The sequence below is a fragment of the Tympanuchus pallidicinctus genome, unplaced genomic scaffold (assembly GCF_026119805.1).
Source record: "Tympanuchus pallidicinctus isolate F22 unplaced genomic scaffold, pur_lepc_1.0 scaffold5, whole genome shotgun sequence".
Lineage (NCBI taxonomy): Eukaryota > Metazoa > Chordata > Aves > Galliformes > Phasianidae > Tympanuchus > Tympanuchus pallidicinctus.
In genome coordinates this window covers 3048305-3061201 of record NW_026294769.1, presented here as the reverse complement: position 1 = coordinate 3061201, position 12897 = coordinate 3048305, and the positions used below count along the sequence as shown (strand labels likewise).

Here is a 12897-nt window from a genome sequence, read left to right as displayed (position 1 = left end):
TGATGCCTCCACCCTCCACTCTGTCTTAGAAGGCAATAAAATTAGTCAGGCACAATTTACCGTTGGTGAAGCCATGCTAGCTGCCTTGGATCACCTCCTCTTCTCACACGTGCCTTAATATAGCTTCCGGAAGGATCTACTCCATGATCTTTGCAAGCATAAACATATATAATCATATCTCCTTATCTCATAAAGGAACTGATTAGGTGCTATGCCTTTGCAGTAGGTTTGATAGCTTTTACCATTACTCATCATATCAGTCACATTACCACAATTACAGTTGTTGCATTTTCAGTCATATGATCAGAGGAGGTACCACATGATCAAGAAACATAGTACAGCATAACAAATATTGCAAAGTTGATGCTGGTTATTAATTTCTATATAAAAATATAGACTGTCAACTGGAGTAAAGGATTTCTCTATCAAAAGGAAAAGTAGGGAAAAGTAAGTAACAAAAAAGTTCTGAGTTTGGATTTTTGCCATTAAGTGGAAGCTTCAAATGAAAAGTAAAGGTAGTATTGTAAGTAGTGACAAAAAGGTGAAGGAAAAAAATCAATGAAGTTAATCATGTAAATCCACAAATTATTCAGTATTGTAGGATATTATATTGCAGCAATACCGTTCATATTTAGAACTAATTCTCCTATAGGACTATGTGTCCTTCAGAAAGAATGATAGCTGCATGTTTTGAAATCAGTATGAAAAGTAGAAGTTTTTAAACAAGGCAGTATTAGTGCTTTGTTTAAAGATAAACCTGTATTGATATATGAGTTCTTCTTGATAAACTGAACGATTGAAGGAAGTAATAAAACACGTAGCAGTGTTTTTGCAAGCCTGTAAGAAATTCCCAGTCTTTGTTGTTCTGACAATTCCTGGCCCCTGAAAATGGGAGGAGGTGTAAGACCTGAATTTATATTAATTTCTGTTCTAGATAATTAACAATTAGAAATGTATAAAATAAAATTTCTATGGGCATGCCTGGAATATAAAGCAATCATAACTGTCATTATAATCACAGCCTGCTTTCTGAAAGAGGTATATGGGTAAGCAACTTACTTCTGTAGTCATGGACTGTGAAATTTGGTTTGTTGGAAGCCTCAGGTGACAGTCTGAAGGAAAACCTTTGCCCAGCTGGTGACAAATCTTTGTCTGTGGCAGTGACAGTCTGTATTACCTGAAACCAGATTAAGATTAATTTTGAAGTCAGTTCACTAAAGACTTCTAGAACACATAATTTTGTTAAAGAGAAAATTGAAACAAGTGAAGGGCAATCCTTATGGATTACTCTCATCCCTCTAATGGTTTGGACAGTGGAGGTAAGGAGTCTGAATGCTACAGTCCCTAGAGATCTTGTGATATCTCAGAAGGTCTTGTTTTCACATATAGAAATAAAATCAGAAGAATTTCCCCTATAATAATAAAAGAAGCATCTAATAGTTGTCCTTTTATCAAAATGCTAGTGATTGTTTGCAAGTAAGTTAATTAATTAGAGACAGTTCACTTTATCAGTTACTTCTAATATTACTGCTAGGACTAGTACATGCTAGTACTGCACTCTGATTTTACGTCTTCAGATGAAGTGGAGAGGTTTTTAAGGTCTGCAACATCTAGGCATGATGGAGTATTAGGACATGAACTTTTGGGTCTCAGAGTAGATGGGGATCTACGAGATTTTAGATGAGGACAATGCAGTTTGGATACTTCATAGTAGGATTCCCACTGATCTAGATTTTTATGCCAAAAATTTTTGGCAATTATAAATGTAACAAAATGTTTATAATTATTGCCAGTTTACTGCCTATCTCCACCTTCCCAGTAAAAGATTACCTTCTCTATTATTAGGGTCAGGAGAAAAAACTAATGGCTTTGTCCATTAAACAAGAAGCTAATTGAAGTTTTCTGAGAAGTAACTGGAACATGCAAGAAATAAAAAAGTGAAAAAGAGAGGAATGTTATATGAAGTCACAGACATATCTATAATAAAAGCATCACATAGGCTGATTACGTATTACATACATATAAAGAGAATTTACTAATGACAAAGCAGGCTGCATATATTCCTTCCATGGCTGATAGTTACCTCGTAATTGAACAGGCAAAGTTACAAGTCTTGGACAACATTCTATATCTGTAGAAGTTTTTCCATGTTGTGTATATATTTGAAACTGTTTATAAAAGCAAGCTTTCAGAAGGACTGACTTTGGCATTGTGGGTTCTTTTTCTGTGTATAGGACACAGAGAATTATGTAATCCAGCCTGTTGTGTTTACTTCCTTGACCGTAATTTTGCAACTCTATTTGAATGTCTAAAATTAAGAGCTTCTTTCTCCTGTTTTCTGTTCCCTGCAGAGTACCAAGTGACTGTGGTCCATATAATCAGAGATCATAAAATAAAAGGACCATAAATAAATGTCAAAAAGCAGAATTCCAAAAGATGAATACTTATAATGCATTTTATTTGCAAAATAATTCTAAACATGATGTAATTGCTGAAATCCATGATTTTTCATGGTTATAAACAATGAGAAAAGGAAAGGCGAAACAGTAATTTGAAATACCTGTCCTGGCTTGGCATTTTCACATACAGATGTCTCATATGGAACTGAAATTTCAGGAGGAAACTCATTGACATCCAGGACGTTTATTATAACGTTGACTTTGCTGGTTAATAATGGGTTGCCTAAAATAATTTTGGGGAGAAAAGAATTAAAGAATGTTATTTATGTTTGTTTATCTCCAGTGTCTATGAGATGTCATGATATTTTTTTATACCAGTATGGAGACTTCTAAAAATCCTTGCCTTATATTCATTTCTGATTTGTATGCTGGAGAAAACAGAAGCAAGCTTATCATTTTGTACCAGACTTTGATTTATTATTGCTCATGGAGTAAAGAACCAATCAACATGATTATGTTTGTCAGAGCATGATTTACAGAATTTGAAGTTACACCTGTAATTATAGGTGCAAACTTTTCTCAGATCAATTTTCATGGATTCTTTGGTAAACACTTCCAAGAATTAAAACTGAATTCTGTTTTCAACAATGGAATACAGAAAAAATCAATATTATTTATCCACTGTTTACATCTTCAGGTTATTAAGGAGGTAAGTAGTGTATTTAGTAGGTGGAGAAAAGTGAGAGAAAATGAAATAAAGAAAAAACAAACGCTGAAAACCAGAGAGTCAGTGGAAAATTTAGCAGTGAAATATATAGAAATAGGATTCAATTTATGGTTAGATTATTAAGCTATGTCATACTTACTTAATTGCATAAATATTTGCAAGTAGCAAATACTTTGTGCAAAATAAATGATAAAAATCATATATATTACTGTCTGTTCATTATCTTTCTAATGCAGACAATCATAATTTCGTAGCTGATATAATTTAGTCACTAGAAGTATTTTATATACAAGATTATCTGCGAGCTCAGTGTCTGATGAAAAAGTAATATAAATTCAATTGAAAGCAGATAAAATTGCTTTTTATTTTATGTTTAGACACCTCTGATGTTAACAGATACATAAAAACAGTTTAGCTGGTGAGTAAAAAAGATAATGTACTTATCCCTTGTAATTTTAAAGAGAGACAATGACTACATTGTCTACAACAGTCAATTATTGAAGAAATCTATGCCTGAAGCATGGTGGTGTGGGAATGACAGCGTGGGGTCTTGGCTAAGAACAAGAAGAGTTTTCTGGAATCTTCATGTATAAATGGCCCATTTATATTGTCTGTGCTAACCGCTAACTGTAATTCATATAAACATTTGCACATCTATTTTTTATAGCCAACAGCAGGGAAAGTTTTAGCAGGTCAACAATATATTGCAACTCATTGCCAAGAAATTCACTGTAGCACTGTTAAAATTTTACATTATTTCTTTCTTGTTCTTAGAAACTACTAAATTGAATGTTTCATGGAATCTCTGTCAAAGCCAAAAGGTCAAAATAATTTCCTAGTTAAACAACAACAGCTGCAAGTAAAAGCATGCTTTACTTGCTTACATATAGTGAATAGACCAACCATCCTAAAAGCTCAGCTTGAACTCAAAAAAAAGAGCCACAAAAACACTATCCGAATCTCACAATACTTTTAGTTCTTTCCTGTGAAAATATCTAATTTATACAGAAATCTGAGTACCAGTTTTCATGCTCTTTGAATGCTCAGTCATTTTCAAGTCACCACAAGCACATGAAGAAGGTCTCTGTAAAAAAAGCTATGTGGAGTATGAATGTGGATAGGACTTGGTCTAGCAACTGGGAACAGGACAGGGATTCTTTAGGTGCCCAAAGAGCCAGAAGAAATCTGGAACATTTCCTCGCATTTGAACTGGTTTCTCTGTACTAGCAGGAAACAAAAAAGTACTAAGAGGCTGTTTTGATCAATGGAAAGTAGGACCACATCTCTCAATATGGACAGAGATGAACTAAGTCCTGAGGAGATCTTGTTTAAAGTTGCTTGCAGAAATCAAACCTACAAATCCTAAACCTCCCTGCTAGCAGTACCCATGTAGAGAGCACAGTAACTGCCAAAAAGTAATCCAGGCTTTCCTTCAGGTTCTGTGCATTTGTCCTAAGATACAGCTGAATGGAATGGCAGGAGTCTACAATACATTCTACAGACATATTAGAAATTAATTCAGTTGTGAAAGTACAGGCATAGGCATTTGTTCATTTCTTTTTAGAACTCCATACAAGAATGTATTCAAAATTCATGCATCACATACATGGAAGGTATTAGTTAATCACTGCAGCATGCTTTGGAGGTATACACAAATATACACACACTTTTTGCATTTATTTCTCACTGATAGTTTGCAACTTATTTTCTGAGATTCTTTGAAGTGTATGCATAACTATACTGCTAACTATTGCAGCAAGGTAGAATGTCTCCTTACATAAATGGTTGGCAATAATCAAATATGAAAATAAGATTACTTTAGCAAAAGATAGAGCTACTTTCTTGTTATGTGTTTGTTTCTTTTTCTTGCTGGATTACACTGGTATCTGTGTAACTACTCATGTATAAAAAGGAAGACTGCTAAAAGTTTGGTTACAGTGTTGGATTCCTATACAAAGACTCATAATACTTGATGCTTACAAGGATAAAAACAAAACAAAACAAAACAAAACGGAAAAAAAGCACTTCACAAAGTTTACTTTAATCTTCTCTGGTTTTGTCTTGTTTGCCCTTTGTCTGAAAATCGAATCATTTTTAGTCCTGTGAGCATAGTAGTGATGTGTGTGCTTGTGACAGTGAATGAGTCACTCAGGCCAACTACTTAAGCCATTTAAACTTAAATTACCCACAGAAGAGGACAAGCGGCTTATCATTAGCATAGGAATTATGAAGCTGATTTCAGGTTTCAGTTCTATCTGTACGACAGGCAAATTAATTAGTTTCTTTCTTCATCATTTTTCCTGTCTATAAGACAGTGACAACACTGCTTCCTTCTTTTGCTTGAGTGCCATGGTCTGGTAACATCTTCATAGTTCAAAGATATTACAGGACTAGAACCTATAAAATATGTGAATGAATGAGACTGTGAAAATACAAGATACCTAAAAAAAACCCAGATGCTGACCACTGAGGAGATCTCAATCCCAGCTATGTTATGCAGGAAAGGATAAACATCGTATTGAAATTTAAGATCATATTTCTTTAGCATTATTTCTACAGGAATAAGATGTTACACAACTTAACCTATTTCTTCTTCTGTCAAGTACAGACACTATTTTCGTTCTTGGTAATTTAGCATGACACTGTGGATCTTTCTGAGCATTGAACTCTGATTATTTATACTATACAACAACTTCTTGGCACAGTTCTGGCCTGGGGAAACTAGTGGTCTTTCAGGTAATCCACTTTCACGTAGTGAGAGTTAGTATGAATGAAGGACAACTCAGCAAATCCATTTACACATTGCCACCCTGTTTGGAAGACCAGAGTGTTCAGTGGCGTGGAAGTAAACTACTCACTGCCAGCTGGCCTAAGTGACAAGAAAAAATGCAAGACAAGTATAATTTATTACTCTGGACAGAGTTTGTGGAATCAAAAATGTTCAAAAGCAGGAAGCATGGAAGCTACGAGAAGAAACCGTTAGGAGAAAAACAAAACCAAAATGAAAAGTAGAGAAAAGAAGTTCAAGTAAGGAGAAACTGGTAAACGAAATGGGAAAAAAATAGGGGTTTGAAACATCCCCTTACTGTTCATGTATTTGTTCTACATGGAGGCTGATTTTTTATTTCAACAGATGGGTAAAAGACCTTTTGCATTCTCCTGCCTTCATGTCTGTGTCATCTGCATGTTAGCAGAAGAGTCATCTGCTTTCCAAAAATGAATATTTCTACTTCAAGATGAGCTTCTTTAACAAGGGTAAAGAAGAAGGTTATGGTGTCTTGTGCTAAATATAACAGTAGGCATCCATCACTCCACACTGAGTAGTTGTTCTGATATTTGAAGACAGATTTACAGATTGTGTTTGGAACAGATATATGTCAGTTTTTCAGGTTAGAAATAAAAAATAAACAACAATATAGTGATACGTGGTTAGAGCTGGTCACTCAATAACATGGCTAGAATAACTTCCAATATCTGATTTCCCTATATGGAGCCAGATACTTTTGTCCATATGCAAAATTTATGATGTTTTTTCAGGGTAATTAGGATTTCTCACATCCACAAACTGACACAAGCAGGCCTATAACAAGCAAATTTCATTATCAACTTGTTGCTAAGGGACAAAATTTGGCCTCTGGTTAAGCTGCCAATCCACACCACATTTGGTATAAGTAGGAATGAAAAGACCAGTTTAGGGACGAATAGTTGCAGTATATCTGTGTCAAAAAAAAGAAAAAAAAAGTAAATAAATAAAGCAGAAAGAGGACATTGGACATAAAACCATTTACAGATTCCCAAACAGAAAAACTTTTTTTAAAAAAAATTATTTTTCTCTGTAACAGCTCATACCAACAGAGGATACACTGACTTACATAAGGCAATTCTCATCTATCTCATTTCTGAAATATATTCCTTTAAAAAATATGTCTTTTTTTTTTTTTTGCTAATAAAAAATATTATCAGTTTGTAAGAAAAGTCTAAATGATACATCCAATTCTGCATTTACATTTATATATTCTCTGCTGCTATATTTAGCTATCTAAACTGCTTGCCTTTGTTTGAAAGTTAATTTCTTTGCTTAGAAGTTGTAATACTACTACACTGTACAAAAAAAAAGTTGACACAAATATAATCTGTGATTCTTACAGAGTTTCATTCTGAAGCTACAGAAGCCCAGTGGGGGCAACCACTAGAAAACCCCATGGCTAAGGGCACTGGAGGTATCTGTAAGTTTTTTCTTGTTCCTTCATGGAAAAAAAAAAAAAAAGTGTTGAGAATGAAAAATAAGTATTTTAGTAAATGATTAACAGAAATTGAAATGGCTATTAGTAGTTTGAAATCTCTTTATTTTAAATATATGTGCTCAACAAGAGTTGAAAATATTTAGATAAGAATTAAAGTCCTGGGGCAAGTTTGTGCAGCCATTTGCAATATTGGACCACTTGGCAATCAGATCTATGTCAAAGCGCTGTTCAGCATCCTGTTACTACAAGAGATGATTATTGCACTGTTTCTATATAAGCACTAAATGGGTCACATCTTTATTGTAGCAGAAAATTCCCCAAGATATTATTTTTTTCCCTCTTTCATTTCATGCGTTCCTACTCTTCTCTTTGGCCTTCTTCGCTATTTCTCAAACTCGGTGTTTATTTCTGTGTAATTTCTTATACACCTGCATATAAAGTTCTGAGATAATATACATAAAATCTTCCAAAATGATCCAATATTGCTCTAGTACAGGTACAGCAATTATTTGTATTGCTATGGATAATGCTTTATAAATATTTTGATGTACGCTAAAATGAATCGCACGTATGTCTCAGGTGTAGAATCTTAACTAGGTGTTGAAATTGGGAATTTCATAACATAGACTGCCTGCTTCAGTGTTGCATAACATTATGTAGAAATGTAAACTTGGAGATTTTAGCTAGCTTTAATTACTCTAGGTAATAATAAACAGATTCCTATTAAGTTTATTAAAAGTGCAACCTTATTGCAGAAAGATTTTACAGTTCTCAGGAGATCCTTATCCACCAGAAATAATTAAGCGTTACTGAAATGTAGAGTATTACAAGACTTCTTCACTACAGCCTTTCAGTTTCTCTGAAAATGAAGTACAGTTCTTCTGGACTTTCAGTATACGCAACTACTTATAGTCCATATAATCAATCACTTGTGAAAGTTTAGTTTCTTCTGCTAGTCTATTCCTATCTCAAGTCAAGGATAAAATTCAAGTGTTTATTTGGCTAGTGTCCCTGTTAGTTTTCCAGACTTCAGGTAGTGATCCCATGAGCTCTCCTTGAGATAACTACAGCTATTTTTATTTTAATATATGCTTTCTTTGCTTCCAATATCTCCGTCTTGTTAATAGAATAGTAATATATTCTATATTAACTACATATATATATATATTAACTATATATAATAGTTAATAGAATCGTTAATAGAATGTATTACATATTGAATCACAGAATCACAGAGTCATAGGGGTTTGAAGGGACCTCTGGAGATCACTGAATCCAACCCCTCTGCTAAAGCAGGTTCCCTACAACAGGTTAGACAGGAAAGCATCCAGGTGGGTCATGAATATTTCCAGAGTCTTTCTAGGCAGCCTGTTCCAGTGCTCTATTTTTAGCTCAATGCAAAGAAGTTCTTTCTCGTGTTCAGATGGAACTTCCCCTGTTCCACTTTGTGCCTATTACAGCTTGTCCTGTTACTGGGCACCAGCAAAAGGAGCCTGGTTTCATTCTCTTGAATCTGCTCTTCAGAAATGTGTAAATGCTGATATTTATATTAAGTGAGTTATTATATTAGGTGAGTGTAGACATTTATAAGCATTTGTAAGTGACATCTCAGTGCCAAGAAATATATTGAGGAATACAAGTTATTTGTTTTTCTGGACACACAAACAATACAGAACAAATAGGAAATATACTAGACATACTTTTGTACAGCTTACTATGTGCCAAGAAAGACTTCTGTGTCTTTACACATCTTCTAGAAGACCAAAATTCTCATTCGAATAGTGGTTTACGCCTACCAGACTTTCAGTTTGGCAGGATCATGAAGGAAGAATGCTACAAATGCTACACAGGATGACAGTGAAGAAAGTTGGAGCTACTTAATACATGAGAAGAAGGGAACTCTTATCTGCAAATAAAAGCTTTGTGGGAGAAGGCATAAAGGAATAAAGCAAACAAAACCAACAATACAGTAATAGAAAACAAGTGGTTAAGAAGAAAGAGTCTTGGGCAGAGAGAAAATTCAAAATCAAAGAGACAGCACATAAGTTGATTCATTTAGTGCTCTAAATTATTAGCATGCTATCATGACTCTATTTCACTGTAATTCTTGTCTGAGAATTAAATGAATGTGTACATGCAGAGGAAGGTCTCTATACATTCTCTTCTGATTTCAAGCATTCTTGTTGACAAGTTTTTTCAGCTTCTGCAGGAATTGTTCTTGCATGAGGACTACTAGAAAACCATTACTGTACAGGCCTATTTGTATGTCATGCAGCCTTATAGTCAATCTGGGAAAATGATATTTATTGGGCATTTCTAAATCATTTCTTGGTAATATATGCACTCTCCACAGTATATTTATGCTCAAGCACTACATTCTGAAAAAAACCAAACACATTAGCATATTAATTCAGTTTGTGTCATACTTACTAACTTTACTTGCAATTATAGAGAAATTGTACTGTGCTGTGCTTTCTCTGTCCAGTAATTCATTAGTAGCAATGGTTCCTTCATTAGCATCTATTGTAAAGTAGTTGTCCACATCATTCTTCCAATCGATGAAGTATCTGTATACGAAAAATATTAAACAGAGTAGATGCAAATGTACAGTGATTACACATTTATCATAACAGCAGTCTAGCTAGCTGGAGCTGTTATTTTTCTCTTCCTAACTATTGCCATCTTTGCAGGAAGAATGCAATAAGCTATGATTTGTTTGCTTGCTTATTCATTACAGAGTTGGAGTATTCAAGGGGAAAAATAAGTATATAATAAAAGACTTACAACTTCTCCTGTATAGATTATTTGAAAATGGGCTCCCAAGAAGTTAATGCACAGCTTTTGTTGACGCGATCACTTATGCCTGTTACTTTGTAAAGCACTAGAAAAGCTCACAGGGAAAAAAAGAAAAGTTGTGAAACAGTGCTTGTTTAGTGATGAATAGTGACTCAGATCTGGTATATTCATAGCTACAATAGCCATAATGGGCAGACAGAGAGGTGTCCTTGTAGACTGACTGTTAGTGCAGTCTACTTACTTAGAGGTCCTTTACCAAAAGAATATTGGAACAGTCATAGTACAGAAGACCTCAGTAGGCTTATTACCCTTACCTATACAATAGCATTAAAAGGCTCTTTGCTTTTGGGAGGAACGAACAAGTCTGACTTGCACTGGAGTTGAGAGAAACAGGGCAACATTATTCGTTTTTTTTATTCTTTCTCAAAAAAGGATGAACACAGGACAAAATCAAAACTCAAAACATGTATGCATTTGTTATTCATCGCTACCAAGGACATATTAGAAAGAAGAGATGTGCCTGTAAATGTAGCCACTTAAAAGCAATCTGATAATTATTCCAAAACCATTTCCTTTAAATGCTAATTAATTTGAAAGTCTATTTTCTCATTTGATGCCACTGTTTATAGTCGTAACAGAATAATTCTTCTGATGCAGTGCCGCTAGCAACTAATTTCCTTTTCATTGCTGCTCTCTTCATACCTAGACTGTGTTTCTCAAAAACCAGGCATGATGAAAATGAGAACCACGTTTCTGAGCGGTAGGCAATAAACAAAAGTAGCACTCGCAACAGTTACATTTAGAAGTTCATAAAGTCCAGAGGAATACCTATGGCACCACATTGCATGTAGAGCAGTGAGACTAAAAGCAAAAGATAGTATTTCCTTCTCTGATAAGTATAGATTATGGAAAGAATGTATTTGTAATGTAATGTTAAACATCAAGCTTATTTCTACAGAAGGAAGCAATGTTACAAAAAGGTAAATTGCACATTCCCTTAGAATGAGACTCATGAATGCTAATAGCAAAAGGAGACTTAAATAATAAAAAAAATCACAATAGAGCATATGACTTAATTTCATCAAAATTATATTCTTATAATTTTGACAGGATTTTCTAATCCTGTCTGTAGATGAAATAGTTTTCTTCAATTGACAGTTATCACTATCAGTTCACTGCTTTATTTGAAGAGCCTCACCTATGATTTGCTAAAATCTGAATACATCCTTTTACACAGCAGAGCAGGCACATTTTCTACCCACATTTGCAATTTCAATCTCATTCAAAATTTAGTTGACATAAAAAATATGAAAAATATATATGCCATTTCTTAGAAACATGAGATACTCTTTCAAAAACAGTAAAATTAATTGTTCATACTTTTCATTTTTAATAGATATTAAATACTCAGCCACACACAAATGTCCTATCAAAGCATGAGAAAGTAACTTATCTTCAGCCCATGGAAGATCAGCTCTATCTAAATATCCTACACACCAACAATATAAGTCAATGAAGAAAATGCAGGACCAAGTTCAAAGTGCAAGATCCTTCACACTGTTGTTTCCAAAGTTGAATTTAATTATAGATACTTGTAAGACCAGAATCTACTAATCTATCTGCAAGCATTCACACAGGTGGTTAACTTCATGCATAAACTCAATATGCCTACTCCTAAACACAGCATCAGCAGGATCAAAGTTCCAAACAGGCTTTGCAAGACTGGCACTATTCCTCATGAAACTAATGCCAGAATTCTTTTGGCTTCAGAGGAAGCGAGATCAGTGGGAATAGAATAGTGTAATAAAAATAGATTGTATTGGTTGTAATAGTTCTTCAAAATTCATTGTCTTCATTTGCGTTCAAACTGTGGATATTATTATGCCAAAACTGTTGGTATTTTTTATGAATTTATTTATTTATTACTTTGGCATTATGTTTGAAGACATGCCTTCTTTCTTTCTCTTTATGGTAAAGAAGGCACATACGGTAAAAATAGGGACGGGACAGTTATTTCAGTCCCGAAATTAGACTAGATATGGAACAGAAATAGAAGTATTGGGTATGCGTTGGATAAAATATATATTCTCTAAGAAAAAAAAGGCAAATGTCCTTTCTCCTTCCTTTCACAGTCTATCTATGTGCAGTACTCATGAAAAAAATTCTGTCAGAAGATCCTCTCATACATACCTCTTCTGGACATAGAATTGTTTCCTCTTTCTTTAGTAAATTTGTAATGCTTAGCAAAAGAGTGAATTGGACTTGGTCTGGCTAGTTTTTAAATGGGAACTGTTGAGGAATCTCAAAGGAAGTTCTAATTTTCGGAAGACCCTAAAAGAAGTGAAGTTTCCTTTTATGGTCCAAAAACATTTTTTTTTATATAGTCTGGCATTCACTGTGAGATTTTCTGTAATGAGCACAGCAAAACTTTTCCTAAGACCTGAATTCTGTCTTTTCCTTCAGCGGGAAAACAAACAAACAAAAAATAAACAAACAAAAGAAACACCTTCAAGAAAAGAAGAAATGAGAAAAGAGTTGTCAGTCTGAAAAATCAGTAACTTTCCAGAGTCAGACCTAGGTATCTGGAACATAAAGCCTGACATTTTTTGTTAGACTGACTCAAAGAGGACTGTTGTTGAAATGCTGTTATTAGGACAGCTGTCTAGATCTTCTAGTCATGGTCTAGCAGTCTGAAACAACTGAGATTGGTTTGTTTAAATTCCTAGATTTC

General features: G+C 34.2%; 1 protein-coding gene across 3 annotated transcripts in view; it reads right to left on the bottom strand.

Annotated features, from left to right (window-relative positions):
* The window catches only part of CDH12 (cadherin 12), a 329076-nt gene that overhangs the window by 13953 nt on the left and 302226 nt on the right, over positions 1–12897 (bottom strand). For all 3 annotated transcript variants that reach the window (XM_052704301.1, XM_052704303.1, XM_052704302.1), the window contains exons 9-11: positions 9801–9937; positions 2561–2682; positions 1060–1177 (exon numbers count right to left, since the gene is read on the bottom strand). In XM_052704301.1, coding sequence (XP_052560261.1) covers positions 1060–1177; positions 2561–2682; positions 9801–9937 — 377 coding nt within the window. The remainder of the gene's footprint in view (positions 1–1059; positions 1178–2560; positions 2683–9800; positions 9938–12897) is intronic.